Below are 23537 nucleotides of genomic sequence, written 5' to 3'. Positions count from 1 at the left end.
CAAAGATATGGTATGTTTGGAAGAACTGACTTTGGATGGAACGCCTATTAAAGCGTTACCTGAGCTCCCCCCTTCGCTGAGCCGTCTAAGTACATATGACTGTGCATCACTAGAAACCGCAATATCAATCATAAATAACGGTAGATTATGGCATGATCAATTGGATTTTACAAATTGCTGCAAATTGGATCAGAAACCACTGGTAGCAGCAATGCATTTGAAAATTCAGGTATCTCTCTAAACCCCCTTCTCTCTCTCTTGCTTGCTTCATCACATTTTTGAAATGTGACTCTTGTGTTACAGTCCGGAGAGGAGATCCCACATGGCATAATTCAAATGGTTCTACCGGGGAGTGAAATTCCAGAATGGTTCGGTGACAAAGGAATTGGATCTTCAGTCACCATACAGTTGCCCTCAAATTGTCATCAGCTCAAGGGAATTGCTTTCTGCCTTGTCTTTCTACTCCCTCTTCCCTCCTGTGGTTCTTATAATGTATACTTTAATTGCCATGTTAAGAGTAAAAACGGTGAGAATGATGGTGATGATAAAGTCTTATACGCTTTACCGGAAACACCATCTCAATTATTTTTCTTGGAGACATGTGACTCAGATCAAATGATTCTACGCTACGAAGATATATTTGTAAATCAATTGCGTAAATATTCTGGCAATGAAGTTACATTTAAATTCCGCCGCTACTGTCGCGAGGGCTTGGCGAGGATAGGTGGTGAGATACGAAGGCCTCTCGAGTTGAAAAGCTGTGGGGTGTATCTGCACTTTGATGAAAATCTACAGGCGGACAAAAAGTTCAAAAGAAAATTTTGCGAGATATAAAAGAGATTGAAAGGGAGAGAGAGTTCTGTAGTTACTGCAAATTGTTCTTCAATTATTACTTGGTTTTCAAGATAGCTGTAAATATTGTTCTTCCCTTGCAACTGACTAACGAACTAACTTTATGTTATTCAACAAATTCCCTTGCATTTATTCTTGCACATGCAGAATACTATAGTCATGTTTTGGATCTTTGATTACCATTTACTAACCAAATTACAAGAAAAACAGTAAGTACATAAAAACTTTAAATTCAGGATTTTATTATTGTATATTTTATAACTCTTTAAATAAACTCAAAATTAGCCTAAACAAACTAAGAAATATGAAAATAAAAATGAAAAATAACAAAATTAGCTCATACAATATTTTTTGAACCTAATTTAGAAAAATTCTAGATTTCAGCTGATTATAAATAAACTCAAAAAATCTTAGAGATTCCAAATACTTGCCTTAACCCCAAGCTTTCTCAAGGATCTAGCAATGTCTGTAGAACGAGAACCATCAGCATCCATAACTATTACCCGGTACCTGTCCTACAAGTATAAGAACAAAAGACAATGTTCCTACTTCAGGATTTAAATATGGAATACTCAGTAGATTGTGATGTAGCAACTGTACTGCATATGGTAATACCAAAAACATTTCTTGTGTCCTTGGAGGCCACTAATGCTAAAACACACAACATTGATTAAACCAAGCCCAAACCCCCCCCCCCCGAGAATTTCCTCTCTTCTTGCACTACTCAGAATTCTCATTTTTATTTTTCATAATGTCTTGAAACAATGACGGCATGCATAAATAATAGTTATATTGAAGCTCTTAGAACATAAAGCTATACCTGTACAACTTTCAAGTTTTGAATCACTGCAGCAGGTAAGATGTCATCAAGATCTCGTCCACCCTTTAAAAGCTTCCTTGCTGGGCCATCAACCTGAATAAAGTTGAAGAATATAAGACAAAGTTATGAAAAAGGGATATAGCCAAGCTCCAATTCTCGTTTTATTTTTTTAATGTTGGTTCAAAGAGTTATTTGACATTTATAAAGTAATTGTTCTAAACTATCATCCTCATACCAAATAGCGATACCTCTCCACTCATAGCTTTTGAATAGTATTATCAAATAAAACCAACCTTTGGTAGAGTTACACTTGCAGAGAGAAACCGAGCGGCTCGCCTAAGATCAGGAATGCCATCTCTTTCTCTGAGAACCTTCATATAAACAATGCCTACCAAGTTCAATGCCATGTTAAGGGGAAAAAAGGAAATTAATGAGGGTGCCATATTTGAGATTTTTTTACTATGATGTAAGAGAAATGGGGGGGGGTTGATAGGTGGATGGTAAGTAATATTTCCTAGTGAAAAGAAATTAAATATTGAAAATATGAAATGGGGTAGCTAAAAGATAGAAGGTATTAATGAACAGAGTTGAAAAACAGTACAAACCCTTCAGTAAATGTCTGAATAGTCATCTTTAGTGTCTCTTATTGACGTAATAGAATTTAACAAAAGAAACTTAAGAACATAAAAGGCCAGGAAAATTTACTCTCTTACCTCAGGCTGGACATCAATAAGTATGGCGTCTTCCTTCTCTGCCAAGAGCTCCAAAGTTAATTGCGGAGATAAATCTCAAGAGTAACCACCATATGCCCACACCCTATAAAAACCCCTACACAAATCTGATAGAAAACTTAAGCTTCCCATGTAATGCAGATTAAATTAACAAATCCTTCATGCACAAAAGGGAGTGTACAAGCAGATTATAAGTCCAATGCAAAGCTTTCTGCTAGATTGTTAAGGGATTTAATCAGCATCCCTCTGATGTGTAGGCCTAAAACAAAGGAGAAAGCTGCACTGGACTATGATACCATGCTAGAGTATGAGAATCAATTCAAAACCTTCACTTAGGCACATAAACTCTACATGATGTCATACTGACCTTTATGCTTAAATAGTTGAAGCTTAATTGATACCTTCATTCAAAACCTTCACTTAGGCACCCTAAATTTTTCAACTCAAATACATCAAACATATTTTATAAAGAGGCGGACATTTCTAGTTGCACCAAAATTTTTTTCTTTTATTTTTTGACACCAGAATTTTTCTCTTTAGCAAAAGTTCAATTATAGTCCCGACTTGTTCTTCACCTAATTAGAGGTCATGCATCTCCTAAACTAAGGGCATATATGAAATCCGAGGTACAAGGATGATAGAAACTTGGCAACAACATGAATTAAATTACAGTCTAGGAAGTGAAACTCACCTGAGAATGAGAGGAACAACACTAAGTGGCAGAGCAAACATGCAACATCTTTTGTTAACTCAATATAAACCTTATCAAAATCACCAAGCTTCCATGTTCTGTATGAAAGTAAAACTTTACAATTAAAATGCAGTTCAATCTCCAAATTTGCCCATGAAAAAAAGAGCAGCAATTAAACCAAGCTAAGTTGAATAAGGGTTATTTCCATTTCTGACAAGCAATCAACTTATAAGAGGATTCCTTGAAATTAAAAAAAAAAGTAAACTCTTTCTCGAATAGTGAAAACAAATGGCATCAATGTGGATCAAAACTATGAAAGACAAGTGAGAAATGGATCAAAATGACCAAAATTGAACCATGACCGCTTCAATTCATTATACCAAGATGAACCCTCCTTAAGTTGGCTTTTAAAACCTCAAGCTTGAGCTCCATTTTTAAACAAAATCATGAAAAACAAAGAACTCGTTCCACAAAACAACATATTTAAGTGTACAACTCACAAGTAAGTAAAACACACTAAGCTAAAACAAACCAAACCAGAGTGGATTCAGAACAAATAAACCAATTCCCCAACTGGGCCTCACAATACAATCACTAACAAAATGATACTACAAAAAATGACGTCCAAGTATAGCATTCAACAAAAAAGATGACAATTTACAACACGATAAGCTAAGCTAAATCAAACCACCCACTTCGAAAAAGAACTAAAACTTACTCAAAATCTAGGAAACTGAAAATGGGTTTTGGAATTTGTGTTGCAACTTGTCCAAGGAAACAATATATATATATATCATGGTAGAAAATCAAATCACGTGGCTTGTCGATGCCGTTAGCTCATCTCTTTGGTTTCTCTCTGCCTCTCGTTTCTTCAGGTGGGGACCAATAATAGATTTCGTTAGATATTTAACTAGTGTTTTGTTATGAATTAGATTTTTTAATAAAAAAAATAGATAGGATTTTTATTAGTTTTTTTAATATAAAAAACTTCTAATTATAAAATTAAAATGCTTAAATATACATTAAGTTAAATAAATTAATATTTGATCAATAAATAACTAAATAGAATTAAGATATTTGATACCACAAAAGAATAAATGTGAAAAAAAAAACAGGAAGATCATTTCCTAAAAAAATAAATATTAGGGATGAAATTAAAAATAATTTAAACTAAAAAGATAAAAATCTACACGCGTGAACTTTTGAAACTCATGATCATCTAAGAAGCAAAGATTGAAGAGATTGTCTGCATAGAAGATAAACACTAAAAAACAACAAAGCAAAATTTTCAATAAAAAGATGCATCCAATTAAACTGGAAAAAAAAATAAAAAAACAAAGAAAAAAAAATAAAAATTCGAGTAATTCGAGTTAACACATTAACCTTGTGACCATAAGCATAAGAATGAGATAATCTCACATAAAGAACAGAAAAAAAAACATGCAGATCAATTTAAAAAAATCAAAAGCCGAGGGACATAAAAAAGACCAAAGTCATCTCAAGTCAATTTTCAAAACTCATGATCCTAACCATGAGACTAAAATTAACATAATAGAAGGTGAAAAAAAAAAACAAAACCCTCCATAAATAAATGATTAGGGAGAAAATTGACAAAGAAAAATACAATAAAAAATAAGGATCCTCAACAAAATAAATATCGATAAAAAGAATGAGAACAAAATTTGATATAAAAAAATTGAAATCAAATGCTAAGGATGAAACTAAAAAAAATAACTTAATTAATAAAAAGGATAGAAAAATCTAAAGAATGAAGATCAACTTTGATATAAAAATCAAATTAAACCAAATAATTAGAAGAAAAATTGAAGAAAAAATAAATCAAAAGAAGTTAAAAAAAAACAAATAACAATAAAAAAATAAAAGAAAGAAAAAAACTAATTTTGAACGTGAAATTCTTATTTTTTATTTTTTGAAAACAAAACTAATGTCAAACGATGAGATTAGAAAAACAACAAGCTAAATAAAAAGAATGTTAGTCTACGTTAACCTTTTAAACTCATGATCTAGGTCATTAGACCAAAAGTACCATACATGAACAAATCATGAAGCCATATACTCAACAAATTAAATATTGAATGATAGAGATAAAAAATCATTAATGCAAAAAAAATAAAAAAATTTAAAACAAATGGTAATTAAACGAATGAGAGAGAAAATTGAAATAAAAAATAAATTAGAAGGTGAAACCAATTTTTTTTTTATTAGAGAGTTAAATTGAAAAGAAAAATAATTTAACAAAAGAAAAAATTCAAAAGAATGAGGATTGATTTAGAAAAATAATATACAATAAAATTGGATTGAATAATAAAATTAAAAAATAGGGCAAGGAAAAAAAAAATTATAAATCAAAGAACAATGATCAAATTAAAAAATATATATATGGCAAATTGACATTGAAGAACTAAATTAAAAACAAATGAAATTTTTACAAAATGGTTAAGATAAAAAATTAAATATCAAAAGAATAAGTATCATAGTTGAAATATCAATAATAAAAAGGACACACTTGTAACTTGAAAGAGAAAAAAGAAAAAAAATGACTCATCATCGACAAACCAACCAACCTCCAACAAAAGGACAGATTTGATCACCTGAGGCACGTGCATATCACTCAAAGAGCACAAGTGTCTCTCATGCGATGACATGTGAACTACTTTAATCAATAACTTTTTAAATTTAAAAGCTAGCTAATCATCAATGACCAAATTAGCCTTTATAGTTTTGGAAATAATAAAAATACCAATGTCAACAAATAAAAATATCTCTAGACTAATTATTGATTTTTTCTTGATTTTCAAGAGCAAATAATTTTTTTTTACTGTATTTAAAAAACTTAAATACCCTTAATAAAAAAACATTATTTTTTTTTTATATGAAGATTTAAAAAATCATTTTGCTAGGCATAAAAAATAGAAAAGTCCCATATGTCCTATATGTCCTAGTCAAAAAATTGCCCTTTACTTATAAGCTTTTGGTTACATATACGTTTCGTGAAATAATTAATGACCAATGCAAAAAGATTAAATTGCCCTTAACTCATAAGCTTTTGGTTTTTTCTTAGAAAGGGAAAAATGTAATTAAAGTGTCGCAATGAATAGTTTTTTTAATCTATATACATAGTATTCTCTATAGTATTTGGTAACATGTTTTATTATTTTTATTAATTAAAAAAATTATTAAAATTAACTTGTTTGAATCTCATTTAGGTTTGATAAAGCTAATGAGTGAATTGATATGTTGATTTGACTAAAAAAAAAACACTAACCCAAATTACATTTTGAGTCAAGAAGTCCCCAATTAATCCGTCAAGAGTCCACCAAGTTTAATATATGTGTGAGGGATCAATTTTTTTAATGTGATTCTTTTATAGTATTATTTTCTTGTGGGGCTCTTTATTTTTGTGGAATTAGTCATAACGCCTTCAATTCTTTGTAATTTTCTGTTTGTTGTCCGAGTTGTTGTGACTCTTCTCAATTCTACACCGATGATTTGCCGGTGCTTTCTGCATAAGATCACATCAAAATGGAGTCATTCGTTTTAATTTTTGCAGATTCCTTGGAATGCTTCTAGTTATTTTGGTGCTCTGCAATGTTTTGTGGAGCAATGCAGGAGGTTGGCCATATCACTTGATAGTGTGATTTGGCTTACTGTTATATATCCGTCAGTCAATAACTATGGTGGTGGATATACTGCTCCATTGCCACCAGGCTGGGAGAAACGATCTGATGCAGCAACAGGGAAAACGAGACGTATTATATTGATCACAACACTAGAACTACAACCTGGAATCATCCATGTCCAGATAAACCTCGAAAGAGATTTGACAATTTTTTCTCCTCTATCTCCGCTGGCACTTTATACTGGTTCAAAAGCTATGCATAGCCAAATTCTAAACATATTCAATGAAGAAGCAGAAAAATCTGAACAGTTTTCTGTAGCTCAGAATCTTCAAATCACTTTACAGAGAAGATATAAAAATGTACTTGTAAAGATGGCCCTCGTCAGAAGCAGCTGGAAATGTTTCTTGGGACGAGACTTTTCCAGCATCTTCCATCAGTTCCAGTTCAACCTCTAAATGTATGTTTTGTACTCTCTGTATCAGCTTTTTATTCTGGGATTCCTTCGCGCAACCCATGTGTTCTCTTGTAGATTCTTTGCTCCTGTCAAAGCAGCGATACCAGTTTCACTAGGACCATAAAGTCACTTGTTGGCTAGCTCTATTCCTCATTATCTTGTTTTCTAAAAGGGAAGGAGTTTCTGTTGTGCACCTTTATATCCATAATCCTTGCTTAAAGCACCTCGCAATTAAATCCCAAAGCATTTCGAATGTGATAACATTATCATGTATGACACTTGTTGTTTTCGTTCATATACTTTCCATTGACTCCATGTTCTTTAACTAGGATGTGCTCATGTGTCTTATCATTCTATTTTACCTCAAAACTTGTGTTGGAAACATTTCTGGAAAGCAAATATCAGATTCATGGTTTGGTGCTAAGATCTCTCTCAATCAGCTCATAAAGTACTCAATTTAGTTGTGTATTAAATCCAATTCATGGTTTGGTGCCTTCTCGGCCTTCTGGTTTCCTTCTCAAGCCAGTTCCTATCATGAGTCCAAGTTCCAATGGTGGATCAAGTCCTCTGAGTTTCAAGAGAAAGACTTGATATGGGTAATTATCTGCTTATTCCTAGCATCACAAGTAAATGATATGCAAGTTATGAAACTCACACAATATCTTTCAAGTTGAAAAATCTTCTTCTAGGTTTTTTTCTTCTCTTTTCATGTTCTTTCTACTCTACGAGAGAGGAAATAGAGTGCGGCCATTGGATTTTTGGCTTCCCTTCTTCTCTGTTCTTGTTTTTGACCAAGAACTTTTCCTTCGTTTTGCTACCCCTGTTGTTTTACATCTTCATCTGGTAATTTCCTCCTACCAAATAGACTAGGATTCTAAAAAGCGTTGGCTTCTGAATGGAGCAACTGTGAAGCTGTCGAAAGGCCTTGATAAATTCTGTAAGAACACAGCAATTCTTCGTTTCTGTAGATTTCAGTTTTTCCCATTTGGTTGGGATCTCTATCCTCCATAGACATGTTAAATTTCACTCTCTCCCCCTCCCCCTCCCCCTCCCCTTCACTACAAATTCCTAGTCATCTTGGGAGATGAAGCTCAAACCTGTGGCTGCCAATACATGATCTCAAAGTCCCAACCGGCGGATTTTTAAGCCGTGTATTTATTCTTGGATATGGCAGTCTTAATTCTACAGAACTGAAGCTTACTGTTAAAATAGATGGCAGTTAAAAATGTCTACGCTTGATACAGTACGAAGTCCTGAAAATGTCCCTCTTGTGTTGCCATAGCTAACCCTGTGTCTGCATTTCTCTCCACTCCATCTACGCTTATAGCATGATAGTCACTTAACGTGAAAACAACAGGCTCTCGGTTACAGTGATTAATCTTATGAGGTGACGGAGATATTAGGGAAAAAGGGGAGATGTCCTCATGTCTTTCATGTTAAGGAAAAAAATAAAATTCAGAAACAAACTAGTTTACAAGGTCATGCCACTGAGAGAAGTGTATTTAAAATCATCACAGGAGGACTTGATTTTCCAGGCTGGTTCAAGAAGACGTTGAAGTTTTGGTTGCATAATAGAAATGTATTTATTATAGTTATTAAACCCCACTTTTCTTAGGGGGTTGAATTGAAAATCCGTGATGAGAAGCTTTATGCGAGTTAAGTTTTTATTTGAAAAGGTAAAAATATTAATTTGGTAAAATTTGATTCATCAGATTAAATTTATAATAACATAATTGATTTATTTTGACTAATTCTGAAAAAATATATTTTTAATAAAAATAATTAATTAAAATTGATTCAGCAACCCCATAAATTAACCTATATATTTTTTTTTATACTGCATTTTGAATTTTTTTATACTTTAAATTAATTTTTTAAAATATTTTTTAATTGTTTTAATAAGTTAATATTAAAAATAAATTTAAAAAATAAAAAATTATTTTTAAAAAATAATTACAACGGTAATATTAATTACGATCTTAATAACTTAATAATAGATTATGTCAACTTTAAGGAGTGTAACTCAATTAGTCAGATTCTAGATTTGTTTTTTTAAATATCATCAATTCGAGTCTTACAAATTTCAGGGTCACTAGAGACTTACATGGTCGTTAACTTAAAGTCCCATAAAATTAATCGAGATATATATAAACTAATCCAGATTATTATATTAATAATAAAAAAAATTAAGTTTTTTATTGACTCCATGGACTTTGGGTCTTCAGCCCAAAATGACGAATTGGGCTTTGTATGCTTAAACTGGTGGTCGAAATGACCAAAAAGCGATCAAGTCACAAATCAACAAAACCCTTGCTGCTACAAAAAATCTAATCTCAGCCGTTCATCTGAAGAGCCAATAGGGAATAGGGTTTATAACAAGTTCCATTATATCTCTCACACCTCTCCCTCAAACCCTACCAGACGTCTAGCCTCTCCCTTTCTCCCTCTCCCAGATCAAGCTTCTACAATGATGACTCTCAAAACCCTAGCTTTCAACTACATTACATGTGTTCTTTAATTTCTTCTTAAAAAAAAGAACTGTTTTTAGATTTCATTTTATTAGTCTTAAAAAGCTTTGGTTACGATAGAAATATCATTTTTTTTTTCTATGTAAAGCTATAAATTAGGTAGAGATTAGGGTTTTGTTGAATTTTTAGAAATGGGCTTGTGCTAATATGTATATATATCATGGTAGAGAATTGAATGGTGTGGCTTGTCAATGCCATTAGCTCATCTCTTTGGTTTCTCTCTGCCTCTTATTTTTTTAGATGGGTATCGATCATAGATTTCATACGGGTTTGGGATCTGATCGAATCCAAAATCTGATTCGCTGATTGGTCAATTGCAAAGTCAATTTCAAAACTAATTGTTTTTAGTTTTATTTTTAAAACTAAAACAATATTGTTTTAAAAAAAAATTAAATATTTAACTAGTATTTGTTATGGATTAAATTTTATTAATAAAAAAATTAAAGATATAGAATTTTTATTAGTTTTTTAATATAAAAAATTATAATTATAAATTAAAATGCTTAAATATACATGAAGTTAAATAAATTAATATTTGATCAATAAATAACTAAATAGAATTAAAATATTTGATATACAAAAAAATAAATATGAAAAACAGTAAAATAAAGCACAAAAGAAGAAAAAAGTAACAAAATAAAAAATGACTCATTAGCGACAAACCAATTAATCTTCACCAAAAGGACAGATTTAACCACATGAGGCACACGCACATCGTGAGCACAAATACCTCTCATGCAATGACGTGTGAACTACATATGTCCATAACTTTCAATATTTAAAAATTAGTTAATCATCTTATAATGATCAAATTGTCTTTTATAGTTTTGGAATTTAAAAAAAAAAACTGATGTCGACAAACAAAAAAAATCTCTAGACTAATGATTGATTTTTTCTTGATTTTTAAGAGCAAATATGTTTTTTTTACTGTATTTCAAAAACTTAAATACCCTTAATAAAAAACATTAGTTTTTTTTTATATGAAGATTAAAAAAATAATTTTATTATGCATAAAACATAATTCACTTATGTCCTAATAAAAAAATTGCCCTTAACTCATAAGCTTTTGGTTACATATATGTTTCCGGTGAAATAATTAACGACCAATGCGAAGAGATTGAATTGTCCTTAACTCATAAGCTTTTGGTTTTTTTGTTAGAAGGGGAAAAATGTAACTAAAGGGTCGCAATGAATAGTTTTTTTAGTCTATATCCATAGTATTCTCTATAGTATTTTGGTAACATGTTTTATTGTTTTTATTAATTAAAAAAATTAACTCGTTTGAATCTCATTTAGGTTTGGTAAAGGTAATCATATCGTGAGTGAATTGATATGTTGATTTGACAAAAATAAAAAAACTCTAACCCAAATTACATTTTGAGTCAAGAAGTCCCCAATTAATCCGTCAAGAGTCCACCAAGTTTAATTTACGTGTGAGGGATCAATTTTTTTAATTTGATTCTTTTATAGTATTATTTTCTTGCGGTGGCTCTTTATTCTTGTGGAGTTAGCCATAACCCCTTCAATTCTTTGTAATTTTCTATTTGTTGTCTGAGTTGCTGCGACTTTTCTCAATTCTCACCATCCTTTAGTGCTGGGCTGGCCGAATGGAGACCTGCAATTTTACAAAAGAGTTTATGCATGTCTTGTAACTTGCTTTAAATAAATGTAAAATAGTTGTAGGATGACTTTCTTAATCAAATTAAAAGGATAAAATTTTTAATTTAATTTATTTTATTTTTATAGCGTGTCATGTTTTTATGATTTAAAGAATAGGATTGCAGGGGTGAAATCATGTACACCGATGATTTTGCTGGTGCTTTCTGCATACGATCACATCAAAATGGAGCAATGCAGGAGGTTGGCCAATCACTTGATAGTGAATTGGCTTACTGTTATCAGTCAGTCAATAACTATGGTGGATATACTGCTCCATTGCCACCAGGCTGGGAGAGGCGATCTGATGCAGCATCAGGGAAAACGTATTATATTGATCACAACACTAGAACTACAACCTGGAATCATCAATGTCCAGATAAACCTTGGAAGAGATTTGACATGGCATTTGACGAGATCAAGAGATCAACAACTTTATCTCCTCTGTCTCCGCTGGCTAATCTTTTCCTTCTCGCCGGCGATATCCACGCAACACTTTATACAGGTTCGAAAGCTATGCACAACAAGTTCTTCCCAATGAAATAATAATAACCATTATAATATAATGTTAAGTCAAACAAAGTCCTCAGTACGAGCAAACACTTGGATCCAAGACTTGATGTCCTTCCCTACCAAATAAAAAAAACAAAACAAAAAAACATATAACAGGACATGAAGCATTTTGTACATGGAATATTTTTAGGAATTATTTTTAATTAATTTTGTTATTTTTATATTATTTTGATGTGGTAATATCAAAAATAAATTTTAAAAAGTAATAAAAAATTATTATTTTGATATATGTTCATGTAAAAAAAACTTTAAAAAATAAATGTTGACACAATACAAAACAGGTTCTCGTATAAGTTCTTCTCAATTAAATCATCATAATCATTATGATATACTATGAAAGCAAAAATGTCATCGGCACACACACAGTTGGAGTCAAGATATGGAATGTGTTTATGAGTGTCATGACAATTGCTTTTTAAAATATTTTTTCAATTAAAAATATATCAATATATTACTTTTTGTATCAACACATTAAAACAAACCGAAAAAACTAAAAACAATTTATCTAAAAAAACTCAAAATATCAAAATTTATAAAAACACTGTTTATGTTTTAAAGACAAACAGCTTCTAAATACTCTTTCCTACCCCATCACAAATAAAAACACCTTAGCCTTTTGAAAATATTTTGATGTTATAATATAAAAATTAATTTTAAAAAAATAAAAAATATATTATTTTAATAGATTTTTAAATAAAAAATACTTTAAAAAATAAGTATAACTACAATACCAAATTAGTTGTCTAACAAGTTCTTCTCGATCAAATCATCATAATCATTACAATATAATATTAAAAAATTAATAATTATTTTTTAAAGTGTTTTTTTATTAAAAAAACTTCAATATAATATTTTTTATTTTTAAAGAATTATTTTTTTACAACAACACATCAAAACACGCAAAAAAAACTAAAAAAATAAAAATTTATAAAAACATTGTTTATACCATAAAGACAACCTAACTTTATTTGTTTGAAAGACTAGGAGAAATAAAATGTTGAAAGAAAAAATTGAAGAAAAAATCAACTTTAAAATGCATTTCAAGCAAAACAAATAGTAATTAAAAATAATAAAAATAAAATTGATACAAATACAAATTGAACATGAGACATTTAATTTTTGAAAGAGCAAACATGAAACTTGAGGCTAGGAGAAAGAGAAGAGGGAGAAAACGAAAAAAAAACCATGCATATATACCTGACCGCTAGAAAAAGGATGTTGTAATGTTTCCAACACCGTCATAAAAAGCAGTATTTGTCCGCAGATGTTGCATGTGCTGCTCAAAGAGTGCGGGCATCTCCTAGACACCAGCATCAACCACTTTTTATTTTTTAATCATATTTATATTTTTAAAAGACTAAAATGCTCCTAATTTACATTGATTATAACTAAAAAGCCATGATAAAAATACAAAAAAAACCCTGAACATTATTTTTAATTTTTTTGCATTTAAGAGCAATATAGTCATTTCACTATACTATCAAAATATTAAAAGAATAAAACACCCATAATCCTAGTTTTAAAAATGTTTAAAAACTTATTTATCTTCATTTAACATGATAATAATAAACGGATCACATAAAAAAAAATATTGTTTTTAATACCTAATTAAATGATTTTATTTTAAAAGAGCAAAATAGTGACGTCATTATTTTAATGCACAATTATATGTGTCTTTAATGTACAATAAACTACTAAGCTGTTAGTTTTTTTATTTTTTATTTTTATAGACAAAGCAATGATTTCAGTTTTCATGGGTCTTATCATGCATAAGAGATAAAAGATGGACGCGTGTTTAGTTTTCATTTCCAGTTGAAAATGAGGGTGGGGTGGATTTAGTGTTTCAGCTCGCTTGTTTCTCGACTGGTTCATAAAAAAAAAAAAAAAAAAGTCTTTATGGATGAAATTTCACCGGGTTATCCAGATTCCTGATTGACTCGGTAGGTCAAGCGGGTTTTGTTAAGCTAATTACTGGTTTAATTTTTATTTGATACAAATCCAGCCAGGGGCCACATGTCACCAAACAAATAATAAAAAAAAACAAATAACAAACACAACCATTATAATAATATAACGTGAAGGCAAAGAATTCCTTTGGGTGGAAGACTTTATGCCCTTTCCTACCACATCACAAATAAACAGAGAACAAGACATGGAGCCTTCTTGTACATGAGGAATTTCCAGGAAGTCAACAATGTGCACCCTCTGTACATGAGAAAATATTTGGATTTGAAACCAAATCTAAGGTTGATTTGGTCAAAATTAAGGCAGTGTTTTTGGATTATATTGGTTAAGTTAATCTAAAAAAAATTAAAAAAATTGTTTGAAATTTTAATATTTTATATAAAAAATTTTAAAAACAATTTATATGAATGGACTATATATATAATAAACATTGAAGTTAAAAAAATTATTTTAAAATATTTTTCTACTTTTAAAAATCGTAAGGAACGCCTATAGTACCTCAACCTTCCTTTTTGTTCTTGCCCCTCGTAATTGATTTAATAGTTTTCATTTTCAGTTAAAAATTAGGGTGTTTCAGTTCGCACGTTTACTTGGCCGGTAAAATGGATTTTGAATGTGTTGGGAAATGTGGTGGAAATTATATTTTTAAAAGTTTTGATTTTTTTTGTTTAGATAGTTTTGATGTATTAATATCAAAAATAATTTTTTAAAAATAAAAAGTTTTTTATTTTAATATATTTTTAAACAAAAAATACTTTAAACCGTCATAACTATCACAATCCCAAACAAACCCACTACAAATAAAAAAAATAAATAACAAACACAAATCATAATCAAATCATCACAACCATTATAATGTGAAGGCAAAGAAGAGTGTGTGATCCTTCTAGCTCATAGTCTCACCCTCGGCTCAAAACTACCTTTTCATTTTGTTTTTTTAGATTGAATTATGAAGTGTGGCATTTTTTAATAGAAAATATATTAAAATAATTTTTTTTTTATTTTAAAAAAAATTTATTTTTAATATTAGTATATCAAAATAATCTAAAATATTAATTTAAAATAAAAATAATAATAAAATTTAAAACACAAAAACAAATAAAAAAATAAACATATAACAATAACTGAAGCCTTATTTTACACGGGAAATTTCCAGGAAGTCAACATCTCTGTACATGTGAAAATACTTGGATTTGAAACGACCATTATTACAATTATACATATGCCTAAGCCAGCGTCTTAAAGACTTAAACACATAAAAGTCTAAGCTACTGATTCAAAATCAGCCTCATCTTTTTTCCTTGAGTTACTTCCCTTCTCTCCCTACATATTTACCCTTATCTCTTTGTTTTTATATTTTAAAGATATTTTTAAAAAAAATTAATTTTTTTTTAATTTTTTATTAACTTTAAGTTAATATATTTTTAGTATTTTCAAATTATTTTAATATGCTAATGTTAAAAATAATTTTTTAAAAATAAAAAAATATCATTAACATATATTTTGATACAAAAAATTATTTAAAAAATAACTCCAATCAAAAATGCCAAACAAAATGTTTTCTTCAACTGTTTCTCCTCAAAACAATGGCAATGTTTTTCTTGTTTCTCCCTACATTCCTTCAAACTCAGTAGGCTTACAAAATTGCAATAGAAAATTCCAACAATTAAATCCGTTTTTTGCCCAACTCTTGCTTGAGGGAAGATATTGAAAGCACTTTTAACTCCTCTTCAACTTTAAGGAAAAGCCAAAAGATTTTGTTTATTTTCTCCTGAGCTCAAGAAGATAATTGTACAGGATCCAGGTGTTAAAGGTGCAATTTAGTGCTCTTCGATCCTTTGTATTCATGTGTTCTTACTCTCATGATCCATGCAGTCAAAGCGTCTCCCAATGGTAAACCAGGTTCGCAGAGGAACCTTCTCTCAAGGTTCGTGGATTGGGGAGATGCAGCAGGCTTCAGATAAATCTGTAATAATAATTGAAATTCTGGACCCAAGAACTAAAAATTTATTATCCATGTCGAAGATCAGTGAATATGTTTTATCAAATGAGCTTGTCAGCATGGCATTGGCCATGGTTGCAGAAGATCAACAAAATAAATGATGTATTAGAAGAGCTCTTTGCAGATGAGGTATTCTTCTGTCTCACTTCTGTTAAATTCTGAGATCTTATTGCACTCTACGGAAAACCAAATTTTGAAGGGCGAAGTGGGCTTACAAAATTGCAATATAAAATTCCAACAAGTGCATGCAATGTTTTCTTTTCTCATAATTTGCCTGTCAGTACCTTATCTATATGTTTAATTTGAAAGAACATATGTGAAAGGTTAAAAAATAAACAAATGAGGTACTTACTATAGCTTTCCTCAATTCAGCAGAAACTTGGAAAGTTCTTAGTAGGAGGTAGTTTGACAAGCACTATCATGCGATGTTTTTTACAGGATTGCTCTAGTTTTTTGCCCAACTCTTGAGGGAAGATATTGAAAGCACTTTTAACAATCACGTTAAATCCTCTCTCTCTCTCTCTCTCTCTCTCTCTCTCTCTCTCTCACACACACACACACACACACACACAAAAAAAGCCATCTGCATAGAGCCCATGAAACTTCGCTAGCTAATGCTGAAAAGGATGAAATCTTAAACACATCAGGTGATCATTAGCTTCGTTCCCTAGTGCATTTAGTTGGTCACTCCTTTAAATCATATATTATAATGACTTTGATGCCCTGCTTCTTATATTGAGAAAGTAGCATATCGTGAGCCCTGCATCCAAATAATCATCATGGTTGTGATAAATTAAGCTAGTTAATATGTTGGACCACAACAGCAAAGGGTTTGCTAGCATGTTCTCTCTTTACTGCTTAGAACAACCCTCGAGCATTGATCAGTGATTCCTTTGTTGTCTTAGTGAAATTGTTGCTATTGATGATGTTGGAATTTAAGATCCTTTAATCAGTTAAACTCATCATTCACAAACATTTTGCCTTCATCAGGGAAATGAGCTACAAATAAGGCAAGCAGATCTTTACCTCAGTGAAGGCGAGGAATTGAGTTTCTATGAGTTTCAGACAGAGAAGAGAGATAGTCATTGGTTACCGTGCAGCTAATGCTGAAAAGGCTGTTATCAATCCGCCTGCCAAAAGTGAGAGACGTAGGTGGTCACTGAAAGATGTCTTCGTGGTAATTGCAGAGAAGGAATGAGGATGAGGTTCTTCTTCTTCTTCATCCCCTGAACAGGTTATTCTTTGAAAAAAATTCGATGGACACCGAAGAAAACAACAATAGGAAGTGTTCATTAGTTTCTGCCAGTCTGAAAAAAGAAATAAATAAATAATACAGATGTACAGTCACAAGTAATTATGAGGTTTTAGACCATACAAACATGATATATTTGATGAAATTGAGATGAATTACTTTGGGAACGAAAACGAACAATTGCAAAAGGGACAGTTAGTTTTTTTTTTTAAAAGGGTGGATTTTGGAACAATTGCAAAAGGGACAATTTTGGATCCCTTGTTATACAATTTGGATCGTTTAAACAATATCCTGGACAAATGTTTAGCTTGCTTTGACTCAGCCTGCTAGGAGTAAACACTTCCACTTGAAAATGAGGTTGGATTTGGTGTTTAGTTTGCAAAGACGTAGTTATGTTTAGTTTTTAAAATTTAATATTTATAATTTGCAATATATATTATTTTTGATATTAGTCAATCAAAATAATTTGAAAATATATAAAAAAAAAAATTAATTTAAAATAAAAATTTTTAATTTTTTTAAAAAGACTTGAGGTCAATTCGTCGTCCCCATCGATATGGCTTGTAATTACTTCTTCTTTTCACATGCTTCCTTCCAGCTCATTACAATAAAATAATTCAGGGTCAAATAAAATAATTAAAGTTACTGTCTGCAAGGCTTCACTGAAAATTGTCAAATTTTGTTTAAAGGTGGACAAGGACTTTGTATATTGGAGTCTCACAGACCTCATATCTTAATTTTCTATTCTGATGCAAGTAATTAGATTAAGAGCATGTTTGACATTGTGGTAAATGTTGCTTTTCAAAGTGTTTTTCGTTCGGAAACGTATTAAAACAAGGTTTTTTTCATTTTTTAAATTTATTTTGACATTAGCACATCAAAACGATTTAAAAACACTAAAAAAAATTAATTTTAAACAAAAAATATTAAATTTTTGGCAAATGGTGTTTTGACCACAATATCAAACACGCTCTAAGTGGAGAGAAAATGCCATCATAATCCACTGCACATGAGAAGGAAGTTGGTGCAAGAGAATCACACCCACAAGCTTAAACTACTAAAGGGAGTGTACAAGCAAATTATAAGGCCAATGCAAAACTTTCTGCTAGATTGTTAAGGGATTTAACCAGCATCCCTCTGATGTGTAGGCCTAAGAAAAAGGAGAAAGTTGCACTGGACTATGATACCATGCTAGAGCATGAGAATCAATTCAAAACCTTCACTTAGGCACATAAGCTCTACATGATGTCATACTGACCTTTATGTTTAAACAGTTGAAGCTTAATTGATACCTTCATTCAAAACCTTCACTTAGGCACCCCAGATTTTTCAACTCAAATACATCAAACATATTTTATAAAGAGGCAGACATTTCTAGCTGCAACATTTTTTTTTCTTTTATTTTTTGACACCAGAATTTTTCTCTTTAGCAAAAGTTCAATTATAGTCCTGGCTTGTTCTTCACCTAATTAGAGGTCATGCAACCCCTAAACTAAGGGCATAGATGAAATCCAAGGTACAAGGATGATAGAAACTTGGCAACAACACGAATTAAATTACAGTCTAGGAAGTGAAACTCACCTGAGAATAAGAGGAACAACACTGAGTGGCAAAGCAAACAGGCAACATCTTTTGTTAACTCAATATAAACTTTATCAAAATCACCAAGCTTCCATGTTCTGCATGAAAGTAAAACTTTACAATTAAAATGCAGTTCAATCTCCAAATTGGCCCATGAAAAAAAGAGCAGCAATTAAACCAAGCTAAGTTGAATAAGGGTTATTTCCATTTCTGACAAGCAATCAACTTATAAGAGGATTCCTTAAAATTAAAAAAAAAAAAAAGTAAACTCTTTCTCAAATAGTGAAAACAAATGGCGTCAATGTGGATCCAAACTATGAAAGACAAGTGAGAAATGGATCAAAATGAGCAAAATTGAACCACGACCGCTTCAATTCATTATACCAAGATGAACCCTCCTTAAGTTGGCTTCTAAAAACTCAAGCTTGAGCTCCATTTTTAAATAAAATCATGAAAAACAAAGAACTCGTTCCACAAAACAACATATTCAAGTGTACAACTCACAAGTAAGTAAAACACACTAAGCTAAAACAAACCAAACAGGAGTGGATTCAGAACAAATAAACCAATTCCCCAACTAGGCCTCACAATACAATCACTAACACCATGATACTACAAAAAGTGATGTCCAAGTACCGCATTCAACAAAAAAGATGACAATTTACAACACGATAAGCTAAGCTAAATCAAACCACCCACTTCGAAAAAGAACTAAAACTTACTCAAAATCTAGGAAAATGAAAATGGGTTTTGGAATTTGTGTTGCGACTTGTCTAAGGAAACAATCTACATATCATGGTTGAGAATCAAATTGTGTGGCTTGTTGATGTTGTTAGCTCATCTCTTTGGTTTCTCTCTGCCTCTCATTTCTTCAGGAGGGGGCCGACCATAGATTTCATACGGGCCCGGGGTCTGATCGAATCCAAAACCTGATTTGCTGATTGGTCGACTGAGCAAAGTCAATTTTAAAATTAATTGTTTTTAATTTTATTTTTTAAACTAAAACAATATTATTTTAAAAAACAATTTAGATATTTAACTAGTGTTTTTCTCTGAATTAAATTTTTTTGATAAAAAAATAGAAAGGATTTTTATTAGTTTTTAATATAAAAAACTTCTAATTACAAATTAAAATGCTTAAATATACATTAAGTTAAATAAATTAATATTTGATCAATAAATAACTAAATAAAATTAAGATATTTGATACCACAAAAGAATAAATGTGAAAAAAATAAAATAAAGCAAGAAGATCATTTCCTAAAAAAATAAATATTAGGGATGAAATTAAAAAAATAATTTTTTTTAAAAAAGGTAAAAATCTACACGTGTGAACTTTTAAAACTCGTGGTCATCTATGAGGCGAAGATTGAAGAGATCGTCTGCAAAGAAGATAAACACTAAAAAATAACAAAGCAAAATTTGCAATAAAAAGATGCATCCAATTAAATTGAAAAAAAAAACAAAGAAAAAAAAATTTCGAGTGATTCGAGTTAACACATTAACCTTGTAACCATAAGCATAAAAATGAGATAATCCCACATAAGGAAAAGAAAAAAAAAACCATGAAGATCAATTTCAAAAATTCAAACGCCGAGAGATATAAAAATGACCAAAGTCATCTCATGTCAATTTTCAAAACTCATCATCCTAACCATGAGACTGAAATTAACATAATAGAAGGTGGGAAAAAAAGAAGCTAAACCCTCCATAAAAAAATAATTAGAGATAAAATTGACAAAGAAGAAAACAATAAAAAATAAGGATCCAAAACAAAATAAATATCAATAAAAAGAATGAGAACAAAATTTGACATAAAAAAATTAAAATAAAATGCTAAGGATGAAACTAAAAAAAAAACTTAATTAATAAAAAGGATAGAAAAATCAAAGAATAAAGATCAACTTTGATAAAAAAATCAAATTAAACCAAATAATTAGAAGAAAACTTGAAGAAAAAATAAATCAAAAGAACTTAAAAAACAAAACAAATAACAATAAAAAAATTAAAGAAGGAAAAAAACTAATGTTGAACGTGAAATTCTTATTTTTTATTTTTTGAAAACAAAATTAATGTCAGAAAAAACAACAAGCTAAATAAAAAGAATGTTAGTCTATGTTAACATTTTAAACTCATGATCTAGGTCATTAAACCAAAAGTACCATACATGAAAAAACCATGAAGCCATATACTCAACAAATTAAATATTGAATGATGAGATAAAAAATCATTAATGCAAAAAAAAAAAATTTGTAATTAAACGAATGACAGAGAAAATTGAAATAAAAAATAAATTAGAAGGCGAAACCAATTTTTTTTTATTAGAGAGCCAAATTGAAAAGAAAAATAATTCAACAAAAGAAAAAATTCAAAAGAATGAGGATTGATTTAGAAAAATAATATACCCTAAAATTGGATTGAATAATAAAATTGAAAAATAGGGCAAGGAAAAAAAATTTAGAAATCAAAGAACAATGATCAAATTAAAAAAATATATATATGGCAAATTGAAATTGAAGAACTAAATTGAAAACAAATGAAACTTTTGCAAAATGGTTAAGAAAAAGAATTAAATATCAAAAGAATAAGTATCATAGCTGAAATACCAATAATAAAAAGGACAAACTTGTAACTATTGAAAGAGAAGAAAGCAAAAAAAATGACTTCGACAAACCAACCAACCTCCATCACAAGGGTAGATTTGACCACCTGAGGCACGTGCATATCACTCAAAGAGCATAAGTGTCTTTCATGCAATGACATGTGAGCTACATTCGTCAATAACTTTTTAAATTTAAAAACTAGTTATTCATCAATGATCAAATTAGCCTTTATAGTTTTGGAATTAATAAAAAAAACCAACATCAACAAACAAAAATATCTCTAGATTGATTTTTTCTTGATTTTTAAGAGCAAATAATTTTTTTTTACTGTATTTAAAAAACTTAAATATCCTTAATAAAAAAAACATTAGTTTTTTTTATATGAAGATTTAAAAAATCATTTTGCTAGGCATAAAAAATAGAAAAGTCCCATATGTCCTAGTCAAAAAAATTGCCCTTAACTCATAAGCTTCTGGTTACATATATGTTTCCCGGTGAAATAATTAATGACCAATGGAAAAGATTGAATTGCCCTTAACTCATAAGCTTTTGGTTTTTTCTTAGAAGGGGAAAAATGTAACTAAAGGGTCCCAATGAATAGTTTTTTTACTCTATATGCATAGTATTCTCTATAGTATTTTGGTAACATGTTTTATTGTTTCTATTAATTAAAAAAATTATTAAAATGAACTCGTTTGAATCTCATTTAGGTTTGATAAAGCTAATCATATCGTGAGTGAATTGATATGTTGATTTGACAAAAAAAAAAAAAAAAAAACTCTAACCCAAATTACATTTTGAGTCAAGAAGTCCCCAATTAATCCGTCAAGAGTCCACCAAGTTTAATATATGTGTGAGGGATCAATTTTTTTAATGTGATTCTTTTGTAGTATTATTTTCTTGTGGGGCTCTTTATTTTTTGTGGAATTAGTCATAACCCCTTCAATTCTTTGTAATTTTCTATTTGTTGTCCGAGTTGTTGTGACTCTTCTCAATTCTACACCGATGATTTTGCCGGTGCTTTCTGCATGCTTTAATTTTTGCAGATTCCTTGGAATGCTTCTAGTTATTTTGGTGCTCTGCAATGTTTCGTGGAGCAATGCAGGAGGTTGGCCATATCACTTGATAGTGTGATTTTCTACTATCACACTATAATTTTTTATAATTCAATTTTGTAGAACATTCTCATTTTCTACATGATAATATTTTTAATCCTAAATTTACAAGAATTTATTTTAAATGGAATACATACAACATAATAATTAAAATTAATCCTACGCATTTAATTAAATATTAACAGAAAAATTAAACAAATAAAATAACTAAAATTCAACAAAATAATGAAAACATTATTTCAATAGCAACTACAATTCAACACAATTATTTCTCAATGCTAATTCTTGTGATCCTAAGTTCATAAAAAAAAAATTTCTAAATGGAATACTATACAAAACAATAATTAAGTTTTTCTGCAAATAATAACTAAATTTCAGAAAAATAATGAAAAATTATTGCAATAACAATTAAAATTCAACACAACTATTACTTCATAAAATTATGAAGAACAAATAATTGAACAAATTAGAGACAAGAGCTCAATTGCAAGCTTTAAGAAGAGAATTTGAGGTGCTGCAGATGAAGGAAGGGGAGAAAGTGGACGAGTACTTTGCTCGGACATTAATGATTGTAATAAGATGAAAGTTCATGGTGAGACAATGGAACAAGTCATGATCATTGAGAAAATTCTACGATCAATGACTTTCAGATTTGACTATGTGTTATGTTCAGTAGAGGAGTCTAACGATTTGAGCCAACTTACCATAGATGAACTTCAAAGCAGCTTACTTGTTCATGAACAAAGATTGAATCGTCATTTTCAAAACGATGAACAAGCTCTGAATGTTTCATACGAAGGAGGAAGAAGTAGAGGTGGTCGAAGTACATTTCAGGGTCGTGGAAAAGGTAGAGGCAGACATGGATTTAACAAAGCACTTGTGGACTGCTATAAGTGTCACAAGCTAGGACATTTTCAATATGAATGTCCTAGTTAGGAAAAAAGAGCTCATTATGCTGAAATAAATGAAGAAGAAATGTTGTTAATGGCTCAAACAGAACTTACCAACTCTAAAGAAACAATGTGGTTTCTTGATTCAGGCTGCAGCAACCATATCACTGGTGATAGGCAGTG

At 30.2% G+C, this 23537-nt stretch overlaps 1 protein-coding gene across 2 annotated transcripts in view; it reads left to right on the top strand.

The window, feature by feature from the left end:
- Positions 1–23537, top strand: part of LOC118030114 (large ribosomal subunit protein uL18) — a 91645-nt gene that overhangs the window by 38408 nt on the left and 29700 nt on the right. The window contains exon 1 of one of the 2 annotated variants that reach the window (XM_035034109.2): positions 9539–9659. The exons of the other annotated variant lie outside the window; for it this stretch is intronic. Coding sequence (XP_034890000.1) covers positions 9657–9659 — 3 coding nt within the window. The 5' untranslated portion in view covers positions 9539–9656. Of the gene's footprint in view, positions 1–9538; positions 9660–23537 lie in introns of those variants that run through there. 2 annotated transcript variants of the gene reach the window in all.

Source organism: Populus alba, chromosome 19 (assembly GCF_005239225.2).
Source record: "Populus alba chromosome 19, ASM523922v2, whole genome shotgun sequence".
In the NCBI taxonomy this organism is placed as follows: domain Eukaryota; kingdom Viridiplantae; phylum Streptophyta; class Magnoliopsida; order Malpighiales; family Salicaceae; genus Populus; species Populus alba.
This window is presented reverse-complemented; position numbering and strand designations above follow the sequence as displayed.